This window comes from Zonotrichia leucophrys, chromosome 8 (assembly GCF_028769735.1).
Source record: "Zonotrichia leucophrys gambelii isolate GWCS_2022_RI chromosome 8, RI_Zleu_2.0, whole genome shotgun sequence".
NCBI lineage: Eukaryota > Metazoa > Chordata > Aves > Passeriformes > Passerellidae > Zonotrichia > Zonotrichia leucophrys.
The window spans coordinates 25159179-25186258 of record NC_088178.1 but is presented as its reverse complement, the minus strand read 5'-3'; the positions used below and the strand labels follow the sequence as shown (position 1 = coordinate 25186258).

The 27080-nt window shown below is 41.6% G+C and overlaps 1 protein-coding gene across 2 annotated transcripts; it reads right to left on the bottom strand.

The window, feature by feature from the left end:
• Positions 1–488: 488 nt before the first annotated feature.
• Positions 489–26588, bottom strand: SHISAL2A (shisa like 2A). Of its 2 annotated transcripts, XR_010441251.1 has the most exons (5): positions 26143–26588; positions 18388–18527; positions 11052–11129; positions 6731–7532; positions 489–545 (listed from the first exon to the last, which is right to left on the bottom strand). XR_010441251.1 is itself a non-coding variant. In XM_064720260.1 (4 exons), exons 1-3 carry the CDS (start codon positions 26322–26324, stop codon positions 11098–11100), a joined length of 354 nt encoding a protein of 117 aa, XP_064576330.1. In that variant the 5' UTR covers positions 26325–26588; the 3' UTR covers positions 4973–7532; positions 11052–11097. The 2 variants fall into 2 exon arrangements, 1 of the variants encoding a protein (XP_064576330.1); XM_064720260.1 differs by lacking the exon at positions 489–545 and having other exon boundaries at positions 4973–7532.
• Positions 26589–27080: the final 492 nt, after the last annotated feature.

Below are 27080 nucleotides of genomic sequence, written 5' to 3'. Positions count from 1 at the left end.
AAATAAAATTACATTTAAATTGTCTCTAATAATGGAAGTGCACATTGAAGCTACTGAATTTCCTTATGCTAAAATAAGCAACAAAGATTGTGATGATATTTTTGCTCTAAGAAATGCTATTCTTTTTTTAACTTATGCTTCTCATTAGGACAAAATAATGGGTAACCACAGATCTAATTGCCAGGGTTAGTTTGTGCTTAATGACATGTGAAGTCTGCTCCTTGGATTCCAGAGAAATGTGAGCTTCTGGGTGTTTCCCTCTATTCCTTTCTTAAGCATGTGCAGCATTTCTGCCTCCTAAAGATTTACTCTTTAAAAGGCTGCTTTGTGCCTTTAATACTGGAGGGTCCTACTCTTCCTAGGCATTAGACTGGAAAGCCTGTGTGTTATACAAACATTTGTTAAAATATTCATATTCCGAACCGGTTTCAAGACATACCTTATAAATACCCAGATGATCTTAGATTCTGGAAGTTACCAGGGATTAGTTTAATATTTTCCAGCCAGACCCCAGAGTTTTAGATACTGAACTGAACACGGTGTACCTGAAAGAGAAGAACAAATTGGAAAAGTGTAAATGTTAGGGGTGGTGTGACCCAGAATCCAAAACTTCAAATACTTTTCCCTGAATCATCTTATTCCATGAGACTTGAAACCTACACAAACAACATTTCCTCCTGAGGGAGGAAGAAATTGAAATCTGGAAATCTGAAGAATAACTTTCCCAAAAACCTTTCTCTCACATCTCTGCTGCCAGGACAGACATTAGGAAAAGTGCAGGAGTGTGTGAAGGGCTGGATGTGAGCACCTGCCAGTGCCATGGCCCTGGGTGACCTGGCACTGCAGTGAGCCACAGGGTGAGTGCTGAGCAGGACAGCCTGAGATCTGGCAGCTGCAGAAGGAAACATGGAAACAACCTCGCTGAATTCTCTGCTACAGCAGCACTCCTGAATCCCCCCTGGAGCAATAAGCCTTGGGTGTAGAATGGCTTTGTCTTACCTGGTCCTTCCTTTCCTCTTTCTTTGTGTGCTTTTCAAACAGCACAAGGAAACAGATGGTCTATCCCTGGCATTGCATCTCACAATTTTGCCCAGACAAGTCTGAGCCACAGATTATTTGCAGTTTGTGATGAAGCTGGACATAGCTATCTATTGGCCAGGGTCCTTGGTAGGACATAGCCACACAATTTCAAACATTTTGTCTGTGCTGTAAATGACCAGACAGAACAGTGACTTCCACAGGCCTTCTGTTCTCAGAGTCCTTTCTAACTCCATCTTTTGGGGTAAACTTTTTTTACTGTTCATGCTTGTTGCTTCTGTCTATTTCCCTTTCCCTGGATGTTACCATGTGGGATAAGCAATGCATACTGAGTACTGCTTAGATACAGCCCAGTGATCTGCCAGTGAATTCCTTCTGTGGGTGTTTGAATTCCCCAAGACTAACTTACAGATTTAATTTAGTCCCATTATATCACTGAAACAGAATTCTGCACTTTCATTTTTCTCTGTCCTGGGATATCTTATGCTATTCCCAAAAGCAGCTGCACAGGACATCATGTATTGTGATGGTTTTATTTTTGGCTGGTTCATAATTAACTGTTAGCTGGTGAGTTAAAGTATTATTCCACATCCCTTGTCTAACACTACAGACTGACTGTGCAGTGCTTTACAACTCCTTTTCTTATTATTATTTAACATATTGCGATATTCTGCATAACTTAGAAAATTACTTTATTTGACTTTATTACACGCTACCACTGAGGACTCTTCAGGCTCCTCACACTACCTGCTGTTGCCAAGCTGATAAACATGAAACACTGCCTGTTGATAAGGTGCAAGGAATATGATTTGCCTCAAGTGGAACAAGCTCTCCAGTTGTGACGTATTAGAGCGATCTTGACGCCAACGGCCACCCATTAACATGCTAATCAGCACCAAGGGGAAGAGCCAAAACCACAAACCCAAAAACTCATCCAACTCAAAGGAAACCACAGTTTTACCACAGTGGTGTTGTACCAGCTGTACCAGCAGCCCATGCTCAGGTTCAGTATGTTCATCCTCAGGGCAGAGGTGAGGACCTGCAGGACAAGTTACCTCTTGTGAAGTCAACACTTCACCATATTTTTATCCAAAAGATTTAACCAGTCCTCATGACCTTTGCTTTCCCAGCTCCTGCCTTCCCATGGGAACAGAGAAAATAAAAAATACAAAATATTCACAAAATATACCTTAGAAGAAACATAGTACTCAGAGGTGATCTGTACATTTAGCCATTAGAGCCAACACCTTCAGCACTTGCTTTCCCAACTGCAGCTCAAACTGCTCTTACTATTTTTTAAAAACACATGTATTGCATGAATACATAGTCTATTTACTGAGTTACCTGTTAATTGTGGAGAGATTCTGAATTTGTTGTATTCATCATTAATAAATCCAGATATTGCATTTGCAATTTCTGGCTTTTCATGCTGTGGGAAACACTCAGACACAATCTCACACGACGTTAAAGTCACTGCACCATGTCTCTCAACATCATTAAAATAAGGAATCATCTCTGCTTAAAAAGCGCAAAGAAAAATTTCCCAGCTGCATTATTTTCTCCTCTGGAGAAAGGATTTTGGGATCTCTTTTAAAAAAGACAAAATTAATACCAAAGTTGGACTGAAAGGGCAAGAATTTCCTTTACCTTTTAAAAAACCAAATGCACAAATACTGATTCTCCCATTACTTTCCTTCACTTCTTTGCAGCTAAAAGATCTCTTTAGCAAAACCAGTAACTCAAGGGTTCAGCCAGTCTATAAAGCTCAGATGAGGTGAAAAAATGAGTTTTGAAACTTTGCAAACAAGTTGCTCTGAGCCAATTTTCCCACAGCTGAATCTTTGCCTTGTTTGTTCTCATTTCCCACAGGTAGTTATGGCATTGGCAATTTGAAAAACCTTGCTGATATTCAGCATGTTGTTTTATTTCCTCTCCTATAATTGAGTTGTGCTGGTCTGACATTTTGATTCAGCACTGTAAAAGAAGCCGATCCAATTTACTGAAATTTCTGTGGTTGATTCAAAAATACTGATTCAATTTCTCAGTACATTCATTAAGGGAAACATACTTAACCTCACATTTGTTTGCAGAAACAAACAGCCATTCATCAGGAACATGGGGAACATCTCACTCTCCCCCAGAATAAGTCACAACTTTGGGCAGGGATGGATCTGACCTCAGGCTTGGTTTCCACAAGGCTTTTCTTTGGAGTACAGTCCTATAAAGCCATTGCAGAGCCACTTCAGTACATTCTCAACCCTGCATCAACACCTAAAAGGTTTCCACCTGCTCCAAGCTGGGTGAGAGAAGAGGGAGAACAGAGGCAGCAATAATGGCAAAGGACCAGGTCAATGCAAGGTTTATTTGTGAAATCCAGATGATCATAGTAAACATGAGAATTGACAACACAAATTGTTCATAAGCCAGCTGCTCACTTTCCTTTATTCTGGAGACAAAGCCTGGCTCTTCCTTCTGCCCACCCTTTCCAGATTTTGTCTGGATGAGGGCTCAGGAGGTACAAGATGCTGCCTCACCAAGTCCATGCCCCTCTGCAGAAGTTCATCCACAGCCAGCCAAAGCCCGAACAACCCATTTTCCCTCAAAACTTTCAGGTCACACTGTGTGGCCCAGCTGACAAAAAGTTCAGCACTGCTGATGGAGGAAAGAAAACAATCATGGTCCTTAATACCCTTTTGCCACCAGCTTCTTTTTAAACTGGGGGAAAGGGAAGCTGTGCTTTCAGAAGATACATTTCATCTTTAGTATCCTGAAACATCAGATGCAAAGAAGGTGCTTACATGCATCTCTTTGAACTTACACTGTTCCCACTAACCAATTTCACCACTCTGTTTTGCTGCTGCCATCAAAATGTACTCTCAGTATATAAAGCTCTTCAACAGTTTTTCTAAAGGATGTGGGTTGGAAAATGCATAGCAGTAATGGATGGGACTAAAAAGATGTTTTCAAGTAGCTGGTTTATAATACATGTGAAATCTAAATTTCAGTGTATTGGTCACAGACTTAGGGATTTCAGAAATGCCTGGGTAGGTTCTTCTCATACAAAGGAATCTTACACACACTCTACACACATATCTGAATAACTTATCTCTACCTGTGCACCACACTCAGGAACTACAGGAATGACAGGAAAGGGATGAGGGATGCTAAGTGCAATAATCCTGCTGAGCACTAGAAACCAGCACCTGTTCCAAAGATCCAGAAATAAATGGTGTTGGGAACTTGGAGAGATCCTGATGGTGGTTCTTTAGATGAGGTTTTCAACTTTTCAAAATTTCTCTCTGCAGCAGAAATCTCTTTTTTTTTGAACCAGACATCCCTCACCTGGCTCAGATTCTTCAAAAGCCAGTCCATTGTAGAATCCTCTCATCCTCTGCTTTTAATGAGAGTATTAGTGGATCTCTAGCCCACTATTCAGTATCTATTAAAACATGTACTTTTTCTGAAATTCCTGAAGTTCCAAACAAATGACTATGAAAATAACAAGATCACTTCAAAATTTATTGGACAAATTTTTAAATATCTTACTTCACCTTAAAAGACAGGATTCCTGTGAGCTTCAGGCAAACAGAAGAGAACTTCAAAGTTTCTCATTTTTATTCCTAGGAAGTAGCTGAATCTTTATGCTTTTCCTGTCTCAATTTTTCCAAAACTTGAAGGATGTAAGAGTTGTGAGGATCTCTAGCATTTGTCATGTAGAAAAAGAATTAAAACAGGCATTATTTTCATTCAGTGAAACTGTGACTTTTCTTTGGTCTCTCTTCCCTAATTTAAAAATTGCAAAGGATAAAGCCTTCAGAAATTATTTGAAAGGGAATAATTAATTAAAAGTGAATTACTATGAAAATCATTACATACTTGACTGATTGTGTGTTGGTATTGATTAGGTATTTTCTACTTAGACCCAAAGTCAGATTAAGTCCCACAAGTGAACAGGCAGTTATCAATATTGCAGTATCAGAGAATGGCAGGATGACAGAAGTTGCTCACTTTGCAGTGAGCTGCCACTTCTGCCAGGGTGACTCCAAAGGAAGAAGCAGCCCAGAACTGCCAGTGGGGATCAGCCTGGCTGGGACCAGGAAATCCATCATGCTGCTTTGTTGGTATCTGTGTGTGCACAGACACAAACACACTTTCTGCATCCCACAGCCTGAGAGGCCTATTTCACCCAACTTTATTTTTGTCCCTATGATAAGAAAAACTCCTCAACTTTAAAAAAACAATAAAAAATGCTCACAGCAACTCCTGTGAGATTTAGTTGCTTCCGTATGGCTGATGGCACAAAAGCCCCGAATTTGCTTTATGTGGTAATTTAAGCAATTTAAGCTTAAAATGTTCCCAGGGCAAAAATTAGGGCTATGTCTAACAAGTACATTAAGGCTTATTATGCCTATTAAGCACAGGGAGTCGCCCCTGTTGTGACTGCACATTACATTTGAAAGCTGTTCTGGGCAGTGTGCTGATTCCCTAATCAAACCTGTGTGGGAGGTACTTTTTGGTGACATTTAGAAACCCTCAATTACAAAACAACTAGCTAAAAGGGCAAAGGAATGGGTTTTCCTAAGCACAGTGACAGAAAACAAAAACAGACATTGGGCATAACCAAAGAACTGGAACCATTCTTTTTGCATTCTGTTTTTTACTTTTAATTCTGTTACTTTGGTGCCTTAAGAGACTCAAAATGAATAAATAGTCCAGTATCTGAGGGAAAATAACCTTGTTACTTGAGGAATCAAAGATTTTGAAATTGCCCGAGAGACAAAAATCAAAGATATTTTGATCTTGCAACATTCAAAATATTCATCTTGCTACTTTTAAGTATCTTTAGAATTTAAAAATTAAAGAAGTGCTGACTCAAATTTGTATGAAGTTAAAATAACTTAAATTTTTTTTTCATCTTCCATAAATCTTTTATTGGTGGTTCAAAATGAAGCATATGCTTCCAGAGTGTTTATCTCATGGCTGGCATCCTCCAAGGAAACCAGATGGCAAAACTCATAAATCCTTTCCCTTCTGCTCTTTGACAGTCCCAATCTAGAAAGTTATGAGGCTGGAAGATCAGGTTTATGTCCTGTTGTTATAAAAACATTTTCTTTATGCATCTAATGTGGTTTCAATTTTCTCCCAGTCCATAGTGGCAAAGAGCAGTTTAATGAGGTTTTACATACAGACAGCTATTGGAAGAACACACACCACATTCTCTGCTTCCATGGGAGGCACTGCTGTATTATTTCACACAAGAGCAGATGAGATCAGAAGCACTTTGGGGTTTTGATGCACAGTACCAGACAGCTACAGAGTTTCAATTTCAAGCACTATCACACAAAAAGGTGTCACTCCCAAACAGTAGACAAGGATTCTATCTTAACAAGTTGAAGTATAACAACAGACAAAATTGACATGGTAGGTAAATATTTTAGGCCTGATCTGCAAATGGAAGTTATAATGTCTGCTGCCTTCTTATCAACAGCATGGTTAAACAGTTTGAAGTTCTTTTGATCACTCACCTTAAAAAAGCCTCACAAGATGAAAAGAAATCATTATCACTAATGTTCATGATTTCAAGACTGAAAGCTTGAAAGAACAGACAACTCAAATATGACAGTTAAGATTGTGTTGGTTGTTCCTAAGACTTCTGGAGAAATAAAATGTGCAATTAGAGCTCTTTGATTACCTGAAGGAAGTTCAACACTTCACAAATTAGTGCTCCAAACTGAAATACTACCGGAAAATTTTAGTTTGCCTCCCATGAAATATTCCAACATGTTTTGATGAAGAATCTGCAAAACAATTGTGGATGTTTATTTCAATTCATTTCAGTGTATACCAATGCCAGTGAAAACAGCTTAAATCTTAAGTCCCCTACAAAAATTTATTCTTTATTAACTTCACCTTTTGTTGGAAAATTCTTCAAAATAATCTCAAGATTCACAAGAATCTTCTGAGGAAACAAAAATGAGGGGAAATGATTAATTAAGAAAAATACAACACAAATGTCAGATTTTATTGAGGTACTACATTCACATTGGTTTGTGCACTGAACAGTCACATTTGGCTAAAGACAACCATGTTCATGAGATGAAGACACCACACTGGGATGGTGCATGGGGAAAGCTTAAAATAAAGCTTGGTCAACATGGTGTGTCAAATTCTGCTCTTCTTGACAACTGTGTTATCTCACTGGAATTGCACAGGGTAGAGACAACTTGCATGGAAATGACTGAACAGCAGTAGCTGACATGTGCAAATCAAAACACACAACTTCTCAGTACAGCAACCATACACAAACAGCCTGGCACAGCTTCAGGTTGGCCCTTCAGACTGTAAGAGCCAGGAAACACCTCTGGAAGAGTGAGTCAGGTTCTCGTGGCTTGCAGTCACAGTCCATGCTTGTGCCTTAGGAAGTGTCTTGAAGTCACTTGGCTCTGGCAACAGCTTGTTTTGGTGGGGGCTTTGTCATGGATGCAGCTCTGTATCTGCAAAATACCAGTGACAGTTCTGAGTTAGACTGAAGAAGGGATGAATTTTCCCCTACAAAAGAATCCAGAACAAACCACACAGCTCAATCCATTTCACTGGCACAGATACTTCTTTCCAAGTATCTCATTGTATTCCTAACCTTTATTAGGTGAGGAACAGCACCCCTCAAGTGCATTACTAGAGCTCTGAAACACTAAGTGCCTCCTCTGGGGGTGTTTGTGGATGGGCAGCTCTGCTGCTCCTCTGCTGGGCAAGTGAGAACTTCCCCTTGCATGTGATAAAGGCCCACACACAATGGTGCTGAAACAAAACAAAAAAGGTTTTGTAGATAAAGACAGTCATTCACCCAGCATTTCTATGCAGTGCCTCTTGGAAAATGCACCACTAATATCTACATCAAACCATCCATTTAATTTCTTTCTAATGATAGACATACTCTCAATGTGTGCCTTTAATCCTTAAAGGCACTAGAATATATTCCAAACTACACTTGAGGAATTTCTATACCAAATAAATTGCTCTATTGCTCTACTGCTCATTAAAGCAGGATTGATTCTGAGGTAAAACCCAACAGTTGTTGGTGCAGATGGATTCAGAAGCAAATGCTTGTCTGGATATGCAAAAAAATGGACATGCACTGAAGTCTGGCTGGACAATTTCAGCTAACTCAGCTACTGACAGAAGTTCTGAAATCTTGGGCTCGAGGCAGATGGCAACTGGCATCAGCAAGAGCATCCTAACCAGCAAAGAACATCAGTACTGGCTCACTGAGAGGAATGATGCTCATCTGAGTTACCAGTGATACTTTTTGTAGATTCTAGATTATTTTCTGCTGAAGACTCTGAGGATGGTTACACATTCCTGATGAACTTAAAAGAAAAGCTGAGACATACATGTGAAGTTAGATTTGTACACCCCCCCAACACTGCCATCAGGCTGACCATGCTGTGATTCTCTGATCTCTTCTCCCTGGTTTCCAGTGAAAGGATGCATGGGAATGGTTCAAAGCTGCACCAGGGGAGGATTACACTGGATATTAGGAAGCATTTCTTTACTATTTAGTCAGCTTCTTTAATTATACTTGAGGACTTGGTTTCTCCTTTTTAACTACAGTACCTTGATTTTTATTCTGTTTCACTTTTTATTTAGGAACATTTCTCAAGGGCACAGATAATTCTGAAAGGTAGTTTTAGCCCCAGAGTCTTGCAACCCTTCTCAGGGTGGTGTCATTCAAAAATTTTATTCATGTGCTCTTTAGTTCTTCAGCCAAGCTCTTACTACTTATCTGGGATAATGTGCCAGACACTTCCCAAGACATCCTTCTTCCCTCCAAAAATTGAGAATTGAGAATGAGTCACTGAAAATTTCCCTTTGACTGTATTTTCATAACGATCTGTAATCACAGCCACTTGTTCCCACTTACCTGATAGGGAAAATTACCTTGACAAAGAGAGAAATTAGATTGATTTGTCGTGATGTGTCTTCACTAAATCTGTGTCAGCTTTTTCTTGTGCATAGCTCAACTATTTAATAATTCAATGTATTATCACTCTAAGTTAGAAGCAATGCCTTCACCTGCCTAGCTCCTCTCCTCTCCCTTTGTAAAGCTAAGAGCTGTGTTTGCCCTTTTGCTGGAAAAGAGCAAGCAAACAAGCCTGAATTGTGTGCTGAACTACACCAGGCACAAGGGGTCTTGTTCCTAATTAAAACTCAGTGAATTTGGCAGAAGAAGTATGCCTGCTAAAGGAAATCTAATTGGCACCTTTAGCTTTCTCCCAGCAGTAGAAATCTGTGAGCACTGATGGACTCTCTGGCTGAATGCTGCACTGTGAAGTGGCTCTCCATGACAGGTGTGGGTATGAAATCTGCAGCAAGCACATGTGAAAAGCAGGAGACAAAAAACAAATGAGAGACCTGGAATTTCTATCCACCCTTAGCCATATTATGTGTTGAAGTTCAGAAAAGATCTGAACTCCTCCTTTTCCATTCTGAATCAGGAAGCAAAAAGGCTCACAGGCTAAGGATGTAGTTTTCCTGGATTTAGCTCCAAATGAGATCTCAAATATTTTCAGTCTTCACTACAATGCAGCCTCATTTTGGCAACAAAAAAAGTTGGGTGTTTCACCCACAAAAAAGCTTCCAGATTTTTTGCTCTTTATATAATGCATGCATTCCAACCCTACCCAAGTCCTTTGCAGCTCTCTCTCAATTCTCTCCCTGTAAGCAACAGTGGGCTAGCAGGCACCCTGTAAACATCAGCCCCTCTACCATGACAGAAAAGCAGGCAAAGAGAAGCACGAGGAAACGAGAGGCTCCAGGCCTTCAAAAAGCAATGCCACATTCCCAGAGCTCAGCCCATCTCAGTACTTGGTGCCTGCCTGGGATATTTTTGGATTTTCTCACTACAGACGGCTTTCTGACTGCAGGATCCATTTTAGTCTTTCCTTGGCATTTTTCTCCCACAAGCCATTTCATTTGCAACAGCAGAAAAAAAAAAATGTGTGGAGGTGGTTAGGAGTTTTGAAATTAGTTTTGTTACACTTCAGTCTTTTTTTAAGGACAAGGAGCCAAAATCAACTTGTTATGCTGATAAAGAGCTCTGAGAAAGATGCATTTGCACTTGGGATGCAGAGTGTGGCTTTTTTTAAGGGTACAAGTGAAACAGGGAAGCCTTGACTCATTTACTTTTCTGCTCATCTGAAAACAACTGCTGAGCAAACAGGACCACTTATTTTTCTTGTGCTAGACATTGGTGATCTGCAGCTATTCTCACATTCTGTGGCTGTTAAGCCATGAGCTTTCACCCCCTGCAGACAGTAAAATGCATGTTTTATGCCATCTGAAGTCCTTTGCATTATTCATTAAGTCCTCTTAAGTCTGAAGCACAATTCATCTGTACTGGGGTACATTTTAAACACTATTCTGCATGGTCTGTGCCATAGGCAGTTTGACCTTTACACATTATTTCAGCATAAAAATCAACTTTCTTGCAAGATAACCCTCTCCAGTTCTGTAGCAAAATTTACCTGGCACTGATTCCTGCATCCCCAGGAAGAAATGGAAGACTAAGCTGCTCAACAGAACTTCACTGCTTTCACCCTTCATCACACAGGAGCCTTTCTGGCAATTCATCACTAAAGAAATTCTTTTGAATAAGTTACAGTGTCTGCCTCCTCAGTAAGCTCTGGTGCACCCAGGCCAGATCAGGGAAAGGACAATGACAGCAGAAGGGAATATAATCTTGTCTGGCACATAACCATGATGGAGTATTCAGTGCCAGTAAATCTGGAAGAGATTTGTCTGGGGAAGGACTCTGTCCAAGCCTCTGCAGACACATCCCTGTGCAAGGACAGCATCAGGGCAGTGTATCAATAAATCAGCCAGACACAGTTTGCTAGTGCTTTTCAAAAAGTTAAAAACACAAATAAAGAATAATTTTATAAAATCCATGTAAAACAGAGTAGAGAGTATACAAATACAACAGAATAAGATAAAAAGAAATGTTCTCATGGTACCTCTTTTCTTCATAACATTGGTAGAATCCATTCAGTGCCTCTGTCTTTAACATATCGAACTCCCTCTGGCCTCACTGTCTGTAAAACAAAGGCATTTTTAGAAGAAGTAAGAGCATTATTCTTCCATCAGTTGCAAGTAGTAATACATAAATATGCCCACTGCACTAGAAAATCCACAGTTCCTGGAATCTTCTACAATTTTGAGATGAGACAGATGAAATCCATTCCACTTTGCATTCCTGGGCCTCAGGGAGGCTGCAATTATTAACTTGTGTTAAAAAGGAATAAACATCAAAGTGAAGAGCAGTTTAAGGAAGCAGCACCGTGGTATAAGCTGGGCATGTAGCAGGAAATCAGAAAGTCTCCTGAAAGAAATTGCATTAAAATTTCCCATACTCAAGAAAACAGATCAGAAATCTCAAACTTTCATCCCTCTCCAAACATAATCTTTGACTGCTGCTTTCAGCCACCTTCATCCAGTGACCCCAAAGCTCTGAGTGTGTGTAGGGAGGCTCACAACATTTCTTTGCAAGGGTTACCCAAGTTTTATAGAAACATTAACATGATGACAGGAGCAGATAAAACTATTTTTAGTTAAGCATTTTACCAATTTCCCACCCAGTCTTTAGTTCTGGCATCTCCCATCTTCTGAGTGTTTGGTTTTGAAGCTTAGTAGCATTTGAATATTGTTTTTCAGAGCACAACTTCATAGTTAATGTAAGTAATAGTTCAAATTCCACCAGCTAACTGATACAGACATTTGCTTGGAGCACAAGGGCAGGAATCTTTTGATTCAGCGCAGACAACTCGAGTTTGCCCCTCTGAGCAGAGTAACCAAAGCACAGGCAGCCTGCAGTGGATCACTGCAGGAAGGGAGGACAGAGATACTCTGCCAGTTTTCACTGATCCCTGCTGGCAGCTGAGAAAACAAAGCTCTAGAAGAAAAGACTTTCCTACATGCACTCAACTTTATTTTCTTTCTTACCTGATATTTGTTCTTTCATTCCCTTCCCACTATTCTCATTCTGTTTCCAGTCCTTATTTTCTGCTACTATCCCTCCCATGATAGTGCCCACATCGATGAATAACAAGTCAAATTTGGAGTCTCTCTGTTGAAGTGAGGGAGCGACCACCTTTGTTGATTTCGCATCTGACTCCCCTTTATTCATCAATCAGGCACCTTTTATAACAGTGTTAATTCACTTCATGCATATTGCAAAATCTGAGCTCCTGACAGGCTGTAGAGAAAACTTCAGCTCCTCCTTTTGTTTACAATACCTGAAGTTAGTTTACTGAAACCAAGATCAGTGTTCCCACCATGATATTAAAGGTTCTCAAAACCTTCATATCTATTCCCAGCCTGGCCATCTGTTCCCAGTAGCAGCCAAGGACAGAAAGGTCTGAGAATCTTGTTGTTTATATAAAAGGTGGCTGAGAACCTTAATTATTTACAGAATCAAGCCTGGGAAAGGCTGCTTTACAGCAGGCTTCTATATTTCCCTCAGCTGAATACCTTCATGGCCTCTTTCTTTAAGCCATGCTTAAATCAGGCTCTCCACATCTCTCCTCCCTTTTCTCTGCCCTAAATCTCGACCCTGTCCACGATTCCCCCTGTGCCAGGCTCCCTGTCCATCTCTGTCCCCCAGCACCATCTGCTCCCCAGCCCACCCCAGCCACTGCTCCACTTGCTGCCCCCAGGACTTTCTCCATCCCCTGCAGCCTCGCTGCCTCCCTGTCGGATCTCAGGATCTCAGTCCTGAGGTGCTGAGCCACCGAGACCACCCTTGGGGGGCTCGGGAGTCCTGGAATGTTGCCAGCAGTGTCTGGTGGCTGGACTTTGATCCTACACGGGAGACGACACCTGTATGAGGATAGGAGGATTTCACCGGGGTGAATGGTGAAGGGATTAGTTAATTAGAGGGTGAGACACAGGGTTTAGGATTTATGTACAGGGGGGTTTAGAGAAGTAAGATGGAGGAATTGGGGTGTGTCCTGTCCTTCTTCTTCTTCTTCTTGTCCTCCATCTTCTTTGGTGATGGTGGCACTTTTGGATTGGTTATTACTGAAAGTGCACCGGGTAATAAGAATAAATGGTATTGGGGAAAAATGATAAATATTGTACACGTAACAATGGGTATAAAGATAGGTGGCTGTACAGAGGGCAGCACAGTGTGCTCATGGCTGACTGCTGAGCAGAGCTCTGTTCGGCTGAAAGAACATCTTTTAGATAAACAATTAATAAACATAAAAACCGAAAGAAGAACTGAAGCCTCTTCTCGTCCTTCGATACGCGGGCTGTCCCAAGGCCACTCCGGGCCTTTCCAGGCCCCTCAAACAGCCGAAAACCCGACACCTCCCTGCTCTGCTGCTCCCATCAGTCCCATCCCTCTTCCAAAAGCTCCCAGGAGCATTCAGCTCCTTGAAGTTTCCTCCTTTATCTGCCAGCTCCAAAGGCTCTCTCTGCTTTATCCTGTCATCTGATTCTCCTTGTGGAGCCCATCAATCTTCCTCCCAGGCCTCCCTGGATTTCCCATTACCCTTCAGTTCAACACTGCCTTTGACCTCATTTTCCATTTTCCCAAGTGTGGGCCAACACAAAGAGACAGAAAAGATAAACTTAACTGGGCAGGGAACTTTTCTCCAGCCAGTGTGTGGGGAAGGGATTGAAAAACAGATTCCCTATATCCAAAAAGGGATGAAAAGCTGGGAATGCTAATATTTTAATTTAATAAGAACCTGAAGCCAAGCAGATTGGGAAAGGGGAATTATTTGTTATTGAGTTGTTTTGAAAGCTGCATTTTATTTTATTTTATTTGAAAAAACTGCAATTTGGTTTCAAAAATACAAAAAAAGGATTTGGTAGTTTAGCATTTTAAAAAATCTGCACAATAGCATTTAAGCTAAGAACTTAGTTGAAAACAACTGAGTTATTTCAGCTGGGGAAAAAACAAACCCAAAAAGAAGAAAAAAGAATTCTTATCAGTTACAGAGGAAGACACTTTATTTCTGAAGCCTGCAGCAGCTATGGGTATATTTGTAGTAAAAATCATCCTTCCTAATGAGCTGCAAAAATCTTGCTGCTACAAGAAAGTCTGGGAAATTTAAAAGCTAAGGAGTCCAATAAAGACATTTCAAAATTCAATCTGTTCTAGTGATGCACCTTTCCATTAAATTTGAATTCCCAGCTTTTAAATGGAAATTTTCTTCATTTCAAAAAAAAAGTTTAAAAAAAAGTGGGTTTTTTGTTTGTTTTTTTTATCAGTTGAGCCCATTTGGCTGATTTTTCCCCATAGAGAAATCTGAGGTAGATTATAAAGATAAAAGTAGCCTAACAGGGGAAATTTAAAGCCAGCTACAAGAACACCATACAGTTGAAATTACTCCTAAACCTAGAAGGTAAAATTATGGGTGCACACTCCAAAAGCCTAGCAGCACATCTGAATTCAGACAGCAGCTATCTGCTTGCACAACCAATAGTCAGATAATTGTACTGAGCTAAGAAAAACAATGTGTGAGAATTTGGGGCTTTTTCATCAAAATAGCTGAATATTTAATATATGTGAATAACTCCCCATGAGGAATCTTTGATTAAGGAGAGAAACAGGGACAGAAGAGTCATCTGGCTATTTTTCAAGCTGTGTTTTTCCTTGTTATGAAATGAAACCATGAACTTTTGCATATTGTGATGTCACTGCTTTGCAAGAGCAAGGAATTAATACCTTCTATTAAAGCACATCTTCCTTAGCACTTATGATTAATTTACAAGGCCACAGTTCTTTCACACTCCAACCCAAAGGTCTCTGTCTGACTCTGAACACATTTACAGAGGTTTTCCTGTGCTAAATTTTAAGGGAGAAGTATTAGTTATCATCATAAAATGTAATTTGCTATTCATGCTTTGCAGTGGCATTGAACACTTTATCTCAAAGGTCTTTCCAGACCTGGCAGAAATACCAGGGCAACTCAGAAAATGTGATTAAAAACTGTTTGGGTCACCAAGGGGGAGAGAATCTCTCCACCTTTTACATCTCTGATGGCAAAGCCCATTCTCAGGGGCCAGCAGAGATGATCACTCCTCTCCCATCAGCTGCCTGGTCAAGGCAAGGGTATGGGAAAATCCAGAGGCACACCTTTTCCAGATGTGCCTCTAGATTTCCCCTTTTCTGCCTGTTTACCACTCCCATCCTGACAATTGTGCAATATTTACTCAGTCCTCCTTATCTTGCACTCTGGGGATGTTCCAGCATTATTCATTCAGCCTTAACAAAACACTTAAAATCCTGTGACTTCTAGCTTCCCACATTTTGAAGGGGAAAAACCTTTTGCAAAAAAAAGAAGGTTTTTTTTGTTAAAAGAAGAACAAAACACATGACCAAATTGTCTTTCATCTTGAATAAATTTGGATTTCTTCAAGCCTTCTTTTACCACTATTAAACGTCCCCAGCCTTCATATGGGAGAAACAAAAACATCTACAATGAGTTCAATGAAAAATACTTTCTCTTGGAAAAAGCTTAACAAGCAACTGAAATGCAGGATCTTCATTTCTATGTGTTTGCCTGCACATACTGCCTTGCATATTATGGATCAACTCTGCACTCTACAAATAGAAATGTCAAACTCCAGTGACATTTAAGTAGTTCTTCTTTGTCTGTTCCAGTGGCTGAGCTCATTCTTCCTCAAATTCAATGCTCAGATTAAAATGTAAATTTTTGCTAGGGCTAAAACATCCTTAGCTAACTCAAGAACCCAATCTCTAACACTCAGTGCTGATGCAGTGGAAGATCTGTGCTGATGCAATGGAAGACCATTTGTTTAAGGATAAACAGAGGCAAATTCCAGTTGATATGCCTTTTGTAGTATCAGAAACTTTAATAAAGGGCTTCATATTCAGTTTATTGTTAGATTTATCATTGATCTGGATATTATTTCTGTAAAAATTCAACCACTACACTTCTGTAGTTTGTAGATCTTGGATGAGCCCAAGAACAATGACCAACTTTTGCTATTATGTGAGAGAGGGAAAGGCATAAAATAACCAATTGTTTGTTTAATGAGATATGAAACCCCAACTGAGCTGATGTATTATGGGTGAAATTGAATATAATAAAAAATACTGCTTTCAAAAATGAGTGCTCTCTGGGTGCTCCAGGGATCCAGATGTTGCACAACAACTAAAGTGTGACACAGCCTTCCTCTAAAGGCAAAATTATGCCAGGTCAGAAAAAGCTGTGTTGAACTGAGTTCATACTTAAAACTCACAGCCCTCAGGCCTGCAGCTTTCTGAAGCATCTAAAAACTGTTTTAATTTTTTAATTTGTTTTTATTGCTTATGTACAGTTATCCTGCACTCTCAGAAGAACTGAAAGATGAGGAGAGAGGCTGTTTTTATTTTCTCCAGGGCTGCAAGCAGCTAACCAGCCATCTTGTCAGACACTCAGCCCTTGCATGACTTCCATGCAAAAGAAACCCAAATATGATGAAGGCAAGCACTCAGGCTTGTCAGTGAAATCCTAAAACATTTCCAAAGATCTCTCAACCTTGGCAAAGCAACTGGCTTTCAATTTCCAGCAACCCACCTCACCAACAGCCAAAGCTATGAGAATTTGGATGTGAAATAATTTTCATTTGAAGCAGCCAAAGAAGCAGAATAATAAAAGCAAAAAAACACAAGATGAGAGCAGTCAAAACCATGTTTAAATACAAAGGAATTTCTCCAAGCAAAGCTCCAAACCACACAGAAGATGGCTGGGAAAAAGCAAAGATCCCTCAGTTTCCCAGCCCTGAAAGGTTTGGAATTGAGGCTTGGAATGCCTCCATGAATGCTGGGTCATCAGTGGGATGCTGTTCACCTCATCCTAGAAAGGGAGGAACAGCCTTTGCCTCCCAAGCAGGATGTGGGATTGCAGCAGGGCTCGAGTCCCTACAGAAAGATGGAATTGCTTGGCAGCAGGGGTGCAGCAGCACCTGCCTCCTTCCCAGCTCCTCACCTGCCAAACTTGTCTGGCACAAAAATAAAAGGCATGAGGAATACAGAGCTGCTGTCCTGGCAGTGGATGAAGAGCTGCTGCTGTAGCAGGAAAACCTGAGGGAAGAAACTGAACAGCAACATGTTCAAAACATAATGCCTGCTTATAATTAAGACACAACCATCTTGTAGAGGAGCACGAGAGCATTTTGTTCATCCCACCCAAGAGTTTATTTAGGCTGTTCTAGCTAGCAGGTCTTAATTCCACTCTCTCTCCAGGATAAGTGTGAAGTTTTCAATTTGTAGATTAGTAGCAGTTTGCTGAATGTGTGACTTCAGCAGCTTGCTCACCTCACACAGCTACAAAGGCAGGCTTTGCAGTTCTGACAGCTCTATGAACCACTTTTAAAGCAAAGCCTGCATTCTCTGGAGAAGAAAATTACACATAGGAAGCTTGATATGAAGTGGACTGTGTTAACTAGACACTCAGGAGGGGGTTTACTGCTCTATAATGAACTGTAATTACAGTAACTCATTGGTCATTTACTGCCATGCAGGTGTAGAAGCATTTTAAATTAACAAGTAAAGAGAAAACTTGAGCTGAGGGGACTTTTTTCCGAGAATTTGTTGAATTTCCAATGCCTACATAAGTACAACATTCCTTTTATTTCCTACAGCTTTACTGGTTGAACTGCTGAAGCAGTTCATTTAAATATTTAGGAAGTCCAAGACAAAGGGTGAAACTTAGCACACCCCATCTTGCCAAGGGAGATTTCACAAATGTAGTGAACTGGAGCAGCAGCAGCAGCAATTTTCCCATGTGAGTGGGTTAGTGCAGACTATATGCAATGTTTCTGCAGGCATCTGCCAACAGTCTGGGCACAAAGGCATGGACCACTGCTAATGAAACAAAGAGTTTTAGACTTCAAAGTCTGGATCCTATGTCAGGAAGAAAGGAAAAAAAAAAAAAAAGAATGACCTCTCTCTGTCACAAGAAAATACACTTAAACTCTCTCCTGAGATTCTTATTCCTAGAATGAACCACTACTATGTTTATGTGCTCTTGACAGGAAATCCAGAGCAACTAAATCAATAAGTCTCTTCCTGATAAAGGGGCTAATTTACCCTCACCCAGTACTGCAAACTTCTACATTTTTCCTACTACTAAATAAATACGCTAAGCTCGTGCTAAATGTTTTGAATTTGGTGCAGATTTCACAGAGCAGGCATACAGCAGGACAGCTTGTTTACATCTTGACGTTGCCATCAGAAAGAAAACACACACTGTTGGATTCCTCCACATCCATTTAAAGACAGAGTAAGGCTTTTCCTCTGCAGGTGATAATGCACATCAATAACAATGGTCTTACCTGCTGTCTGTAAGCTCAAACCAGTATCGAGTTTGCTGCGTGGCTTGGTGCTGATAAACAGGTAACAGAGAACACACACAGTGATGATAAAAGCAAACAGGACCACTGCTGCTATTGACAGGCCCACGAGTGCTCCAACACTGAGAGAGAAAAACAAAAATAATTAAGTGTACAAACAGCCTGGAGGATCCATTAAAACATTGGTCAAGATGATGTCTGGAGTTTGCTTGTACTCAGGCACAGGAGTAACTCTGTATTTTACTGTAAATCAAAGTTTAGAGCTCAATGCTTCAATTGCATAAACTGCAGTTATTTCACTGCCCTCAGAAGGGTCAATGTCATTACACAGCAGTTGAACATCTGGCCCTCAGTGACATTTCATGCATATTACTCCTGAGTCTGACTTAAAGTGTATTTATGAAAATCAGAAATAACTTCATGCAGTAACTGGTATCAGTGAGATCAAAAAGTTCTTCAGTGCACACACACAGAGGGATTCTAGGGTTCCAGGCAGCTCAAACAACATGACTATTAAAGCTGTATTTTCAGTCTGAAATGCCATTTGTATAGTATAAAAACCATGCAATCTATGTTATTCAGTTCTGTTAGCAGCTCTGCAGAGCAGGGTAGAGTACTGTGATTGCTGTTCTGCCTTTGCATTAATGAAATAAATCTCCAATCAAGGCTGGAGAAATTCTCCCATGATCTTTGTCACAGTAAAAGGAAAACTAAAGCTGAATTTACTCACAATATCAAAGGCATCAAAGAAGGAGGAATTAATTACTCTGGAGGCCAAACATACAGTACTATACATAGATTTTATCAAGGTGCTATCCTGCAGAACAAAAGCTACTTTATACATCTCCCATAGGCACACAGTGAGACAGTATATGTATATACTGAAATCTCTCCTGATTTCCAACACTTACTTTCAAGTCTTTTCCTAGCATAAAATTCTCATGATGAAATAAAGGACCCATAAAATACAGTCTAGCTATCATTTCCTACACTCTCCTGGGCCATTTGATGCCTTCCATGTTCCAGTCCTCTATTCTACAGTCCATGACAAAGATCCTGACTTCTGGTGAAATTAAACAGCAGCTTTTTGGTCACAGATGAGGAGTCTGAGGACTGAGAATCCTCATACAGAGAATATTACTGCTCTGGAATATTTACAGTTTTGACAGACGTCAAAAGGACAGAAGAGAGATGAATGTCTTGAGTTCTACAAGCTCCATCCTCTACTCATAAAAATGCCTTTATATATCACTGCCATCAGGGAGAAGTGAACTCTACTGTGGCCTTGCAGGAAGATGAGAAGAATTGTGCCTTGGGATGTTTTTATGAATTTTACATTCAAGATACTGCAAAGCTTCTCTACAAGCTCCCACAGCAGCAGCACACAGATATGTCCACAGGAGAAATTCTTAAAATCAGCAGGATGAGAACAGCAGATATTGCTATGACTTTCACATGAGGTCTTCATTAGTTACTGGTCAGATTCAGTAATGAAGTTTGGGCAACATTTAGCTCCATGCACAGCTAAAATAATTTGTTATCAGCAAAATGGTTCTGCAAAGAACAGCTTTACTCTTCTGAAGATTTTTCACAGTATTTATCATCTGCATTAAATAGGATATCCTGATGTGTTTGTGCATATATGTACATATTAAGCAAATTTTTCCTTACTGTTTTTTGGCTCAAACAAAATTTGCAGGCAAGCAATATTCTGCTTACTATGGAATCTGAATATGACCTACACTCAGAGATCTCACCTGGCTTCTGGCCTTATTTTGCACTTTCACTTGGAACACCTTGACCCAAATAGACAAAACAGAAGAAATACATATTACAGAAGGCTGAATAGAAATAGAATCATGTGATACAACCAAGGCTCTTCAGAAATAGTTATTTGTGCTTTTTTGTTGACAGTACAAGCTTTATTGTAAGATTCCATTTAAATTCCAGCCCATAGTGCAGGACTAAGGAGGTTGCTCACCATTATCCAAACCTTAAGCAGAGTCAGCTGCCCTAAAGCCAAACAGATCAAAGACATATTAATGATTCTACATTTTTCTATTCAGACATCTGTTCCTTCTTGGCTGTAGCTCTCCTCCATGCAGTTGTAGAAGATGACATGGACAATCCAGCTGTGTATTGCAGAGCACAAGGAATTTTCAGTATCACTACACAACTTGTGTAAGATGCTTTGGGAGTTACAAAAGGAAAAGGCAAGGAAAACCTGAGGAACTCTCCAGGTCAAAGGCTCACCATAGGTTATGTGCTCCAAGAAATGTTTATCATGCCCCAGCAGCAAGATGAGAAGATGTCACCAGCATCACAAAACCAAACAGATACTCTGATTCCACTTCCTGAATGAATCAGGAATCAGGACAATGTGTACTTACTCTTTTTAAACACACAATGTTTTGCTACCAGATTGTTCTCAAACTGCTGAAGCTCTCAGCCCACAGAGAAGGTATAATTAAGTTCTGTAAGATTAATTTTGGTTAAAGTTTGGGGATGGAGGGTTGTTTCTTAATTAATCTAATTCAGAGAAATTTAATATCTCTTCCACAGCTCTGAATACTGACATTTCTTAACCAGAACACAATATTTTCTTTCATTCTTTACATATTAAAGCTGTTATTAGAAACAAAACACCAAATAACTGTGATCACTGATCACTTTAACAATTACACTCCTGAAAATAAAGACAATCTTACAGCATGTCCTCTAGATTCTACAGCAATTACTATGGTGCTGCATATCTTTAAAGAGTCCTTGCTAAAAGCATTTTGCTTTAAAAAGTCAGTCCTTGCTAAAAGCATTTTGCCACCTTCCATTCTTTACCTGAAGCAGGGTCTGAAGGCCACCCAGCAGTCACATGGTAGCAGTCTATGGTCTCAGGGGTGTCTTCGAGATCAGTCTGACAGCAGAGACACCAAACAAGCAAACTAAAAAGTCCCTCTTGTCATCAGCTGTGGCCTCATTAGTGAGCAAAACCTCCTGAACCCCACAGCAAACACCAAATATCTTGCATAAAGATGGCAGTGAAGGCCTGACATGAGCAATATTGCATTTGGTGGGAGATCCAAACAGAACTCTCCCAAGTTGTTTTCCACATACAGATAGAGCCATACCACACATTTCACTGCTGTTACACTGAGTGCCACATCCAGGCTTGCAGGACAGCCAAGAGAGGCTCCACTCTGCCAGCACCTCCCCAGGGATCCCCAGGCTGTGCCCAGAGAGCTGCTGGGTGGCTCCATCCACTTGTCTGCCAGTGGATAATCAGCATCACACCCCTAGAGTTATTTTTAGTTCATAACATTAGCCCATCCACACCCTCAAAAGCCAGGGAAAATTTCAATACTGGCTGAGCAGAGGCAGAATTGCCCACTGATAGACTGAGAGGAAGCTCATGAGTCACCCAGATCTGAGTAAATCAAATGTTCCCAATGCCATTGTTGCAGTGACGTGTCGTTCATAGTATTTGCAAAGCACACAGATAAATATTCTCCAGAGACTGGAAGAATGGGCACAGAGAAACAAAAGACTTGCTATTTTGGAAAGCCAAACAGATGCCTGGAGATTGGTACAGCTTGGCCTCAGTATTAGGCCACCATGTAGGTATTAATTAAGAAGGCATTTGGAGTAAAAGCTATATGTGGCTTGACAGAATTTTAATCAAATATGTATTATTACATGCAACTTAAAAGATAGAGCTTTGGAATGGATATTACAATTCTATTTGATACTGAAAGAGGCGTTATAAAAATAAGACTTCATAGAAGAGGGACAAAAAGAAGCATATAATATTTTAGAACAAAGAGAAACAAAAAGGCTGACTGAACACAACTGCTGCAGTTCAGTACAAATACCACATGTTCAGCATTTCTCCCCTTCCACTCAGCTTGGGAGGTAAAGCAGATGTGACAACTGCATGGGCATGCACAGCTCACTGCTCTGGAGGCTGAGCTGCTCAGTGTTTGGCTCACTGGTGTTTTACAGCATCTGTGCTTTGTGGATTCAAAAGCTGAATAACCTTCTGATGAATTCTGCCTTTTCCTAATGTTGCCTTTCCTGTTCCATGGGCTCCTGACAACTGTAAGAGACAGCAAAATGCATCTTTCCCTCTTCTTTGAGGAAATAAGTCTTTCAAGATCTATGACTTAAAAAACTCCAAACTTTATTATTTTATTTAGCAAAAAAAAATATAAGTCAGAAATGAATAACATTATTAATTATATATAATACATTTTGCAGAAAATGTGAAATGTGTCAGAGTTGCTCAATAGTTTGTTATCTCTGATGGTCCAGCAGCTCCCAGTACAGCAGGTGTTTGGCTGTTGTCAAATATTGCAGTTTTTGCAGAAGTGGGAGGGGGAAAGAGGGTTCCATGTTGCTAAGGGAATGGGCAGTGTCTAGTTCTAAACATAGTACAGGCAGTAGAGAATTGGCAAGAAAAGAGAAGAGCATAGGCCAGCAAGAAACTATTGATTTGGGTTGCCAAGGCTGCTGGCTTCTCCATGAACTGCTTCAGTCTGAGCTGGATGCCAACAGGTCAGGCCATGTCCCTCCCCCAGCAGGAAAACCACAAGGGAAACGTGCAAGAGTTTCCTGCAGTTCCACCTGGTGTGCCACCAAACTGCAGGAACCTCTGAGATCCCACCAACCACTCAGGCTCTGCTTTCAAACACCTGGGGGAGTCAAGCAAATGAAGATTTAGGAAAAGAACCCCCAAGTCCTGGAGTACAGCAAAAGCTAAAAGAGTTCCCCCATCAGAGCCTCCTTCCCCTTCCATCTCCAGACTTACCTTGGCTGGTTTGCCTAACTCTTGTTTAGTTTTAAATCTTAAGGGTTTCATGTCTTAGAAGTGTGTCCTCAAAGGGTGAAAGAAGCATTTTAAGGATTATTTTATCATCTGGCTGTTACCAACCAATGTCAGTAAGAGTTTAGTGATCATCAAAACATTCTGAGAGGGCAAAAAATGTTATTTTTATGTTTTCTTTAAACTACTAATTGAACTGTCATGAGAAAATGGATACAGTTTTCAAAATGATGTAATGCTATAATGTTTCCAGTGTGTTAATAACTAAAATTATTCTATTTGGTACTGAAAAGATTTATAGGAAGTGATTCAATTCTAACCACTCAGTAACTTTGCTTACAGAGGTAAATTGTATTTATTCACCTATTTTCTACAACTAATATAGTCATTTATGGCAGAAATTAACAACCAAAACTCCACTAATGGCAATTTCCATGACACCTCTCGGAAGCTTAGGGATACTGCAGAAAGAAAGAAAAAAAATCCTTAATTTCAAAGTTTGGGCCCAAATTTCTGACTTAGATAAAGGCTAAGCAGTCATTTCTCAGATCCTACAAAATCTTTTTAAAGGAAGAGCTTTCAGAGAGATATTTAATAAAAGCCTCTCCTGGGATTCAGTTCTTGGAGGCAGTTTTTGAAAAGATAAGCTTTAAGTCTTCACTACAACATCCAGATGAGATATTGTGATGCAATATTAACTTATTCCTTCAGTTTTTCTGCCATCTTGAGAAGGTTGACTGTGATTGAAACACTCAAAGGCTATGTAAAAATATAGCATTAAAACAGAGTATTTGAGAGCAGAAGTGTAAAAAAGGACACTTGGAGGTGTCTTCTCACATCAGAGAAGCCAAATAATTGTGTGTCTGTCACAGAGGTGGATGGCTGGGAGATCCCCACAAGTGACCCACTCTTTGCACCAGACAAAGTACATTTCAGGTAATAATACATTAAATATTAGATCAGATAAATTAAAACAATAAGTCCTCAGCACTGGCCAGCATTAACTCAGGAGCCCTGAGGGAATTCACATGGGGAGCTGCAGAGCTGCTGGCCGAGGTGCTGAGGGTGTCTGGCTGCACGGGGCTGAATCTGAGCCTGGCTATGATACCCAAGGTCACCTTCCCCAAAAATGAGGGACAGGTCCTTTGATGGCAAAGCCTCTACCCCCAATCATCTCGTTCCCATGCTCCACCCCAGGGAGCTGATGGCACTTGCAGCAGACATAAAATCTTTAATGAAAGGATCAGCATTAAGAAGAGGGGAAAACACTGCCTTGTTAACCTGCTGGAGTCTATGAAGTGTCAATAGGCACATGGATAGAGGAACTCAGCAGAGAGAGTTACATGTCTCAAAAAGCCTTTGGACAAAGCCCTGCACTGAAAGTGGGGTTAAAAAGATTGAATTTATATAGGATTAGGGAAAGGTTTTGCTACAAATTTAAGGCTGCTTAAAAGCATAAGGAGCAATGTGCAAGGCTTAAGTCGTCCCTTTTCAGTGTGAAGAAATGTCACTGAGATTGATTTTTATTCAGATCTTCGTCTATGACCTGGTGAAGAATTAAATTTGAGTTTCTGATGATCCTAAGCCCCTACAAGCAATCAAATGCTGAGGGCAATGAACACTACAAGAAAACTAAGTGAGCAGGCAAAAGTGATATACATGAGTTTCAGTGTACATAATGTAACATATAAAGAACAAAACCAAGCCTACATAGCAATAAACTCAAAACAGGCAGTTCTGAACTCCAGAAAAGTTTTAGAGTCTTCAGTGAGAGCTCACTGAAATAATGGAGTCAATGTGAATGGCATAAAAAGACATTAACACATTGGACACCACCAGAATGGAACTGAGAGCAAGACCAAGACCGGAGGCAACATTTGGCCACTCTGTAGAACCTTGCCACACCCACACCTTGGACATGAAGCTCCAGATTATGCACCTCCAACACCAGCCCTGTGGAGTGAAAAACAGTATGGATGAGATGGAACCAAAACGATCGGTGTGACACAGCATCTGCCTCAAGGATAATCCAAAAGCTGTCCAGTTTGGAAAGGTGAAAGCTGAGAATAGATGCCCCAAATGCTCACAACGCTTTAAACACTGTGCAGAAACTGAACCTGCAATTGCTGTTCACCAAATCTCACAATCTGAATATTACACGACACTCTGGAAAAGTAGTAGGGAACAATATAAAACAGATAAAAGGATCTATAGTCAAACAGCAGGTAGTGACTGCTGCCACCAGGGTTGCAGAAGCAGACGGTATAAGCAAGCCCAGAGGGGATTTGACAAAATCAAGGATAATAACAAGTCCGTAAGAAACAGAGTGGAAGCCCCATGCAGAGGTGTGCTAACATCGTGACACGGCCAGCCTGGATGCTGTGAAGCCCGAGGGGAATCAGGCACAGAAAGCAGCCGGGCTGGCTGAGCGCAGCCCTCCCTGCCGCTGCTGGAGATCCGGCCAGTGCCAGGCGGATCCCTGCACTATCCCGGGAGAGCACCAGATCGTTATCCGCCCCTTCCAAGTGGAAAGTTACGTAGTGCTTTATCTTACATGGAAAAGTAGCTCAAGTCACTGGGAACTTTATGGCACGCAGCATCTTACGCGCTCAGGCCCCGAGACAGCCGCTCCCCTCACGCCCGAAGGGCGGGAGACGCTCCGGATGCTCTGCCAGAGGCACCGAGCGTTTCCCAGCCTTCCTTCCCAAGACCACGAGTTATTTCCTTCAGAAACTACCCTGGCATGAGCAAGAGTCTCTCTGGGCTGAAGATGCAGCTCTACCGCTACTCTCGGCGGGACAAAGGCAGCCTGAAAGTGCCCACTTACAAGTACCTCACAAACACACACCCGAGCCGAGCCCGGGCGACCGCGGCTCTCCCGCCCGGCGCCTCTACCCCGGCAGGGACCGCCGCTCCCCTACCTGAGCCACCACATGTAGCTGTGCTCGTAGGGGAAGAAGCTGTGGGGGTCATCGCAGCAGTACTTGATGTCCTGGAAGCCGCAGCAGAACACGGCGCGGGCGTCGCCGCCCGCCCGCGGGCAGCTGAACCCGCTCACCAGCACCTTGTCTGCGTTGAGGTAACTGCTGCACTCGGCGCTCATGGCGCGGCCGCCCGCCCGCCCGCTGCCCGCCCGGCGCCTCGGCTCGGTGGCACCCGGGCAGGAGCGAGGAGAGGCGAGGAGAGGCGAGGGAAGGCGAGGTGGCTGTGGCGGGCGGAGCCGGGCGGGCAGGGGGCTGCGCTGGCGGCGGGAACCGCCGCGCCCACTGGCCCCGGGGCCGCCACAGGGCGGGGAGCGGCGGAGCCCTCAGGGCAGGCGGCGGAGGGCGGGAGAGCGCCGTGAGGGACCGGCCCGCCCCGGGCTGCGGTTCAGAGCCTGGGGTACGGCTGGCCCTCAGCGCTGGGTCCCATGTGGAGAAGAGCTTTTAGGGGTCCCTCCTTACTCATAGCCTGGGTGTGGTCTCGGGATAGGCAAAACAGGGAGAGAGCATGGGGAGGGATCACACTTCTGTAAGAGTCAGGCCCCCTTGGATTGATGAGGGGGGAAAGCTCCAGCTCAAAACCAGGCTCAGCACTTACAGATGCACTGCGCAAAGTGAGAGGATGAATGACAGTGATGTGGCTGGTGCAGACTCCGGAAAAGGGGACATCAGGAGAAATGGTGTGTTGAACATCAACAAAGAAAAAGGCTGATGACAGTGAGATTTTGTGACTTGTAACTTCATCACTTGAGTTGTTCTGATGAAATCAGATACAATCAGATCAATTCTTTTCATTATAAAATTGAGGATTGACTTATTTGAAATGTATGCAGGAAAATGATCTACCAAACACCACAAGGCAGCCTTTTCACCTCAGT

Coding starts and splice junctions, on each gene's coding strand:
- SHISAL2A (XM_064720260.1), bottom strand. CDS start 26,324: ATGAGCGCCGAGTGCAGCAGTTACCTCAACGCAGACAAGGTGCTGGTG. Junction 18,528..26,142: donor AGCTACATGTGGTGGCTCAG/GTAGGGGAGCGG, acceptor TTTCTCTCTCAG/TGTTGGAGCACTCGTGGGCC. Junction 11,130..18,387: donor TTTGAGCTTACAGACAGCAG/GTAAGACCATTG, acceptor TTTGTTTTACAG/ACAGTGAGGCCAGAGGGAGT.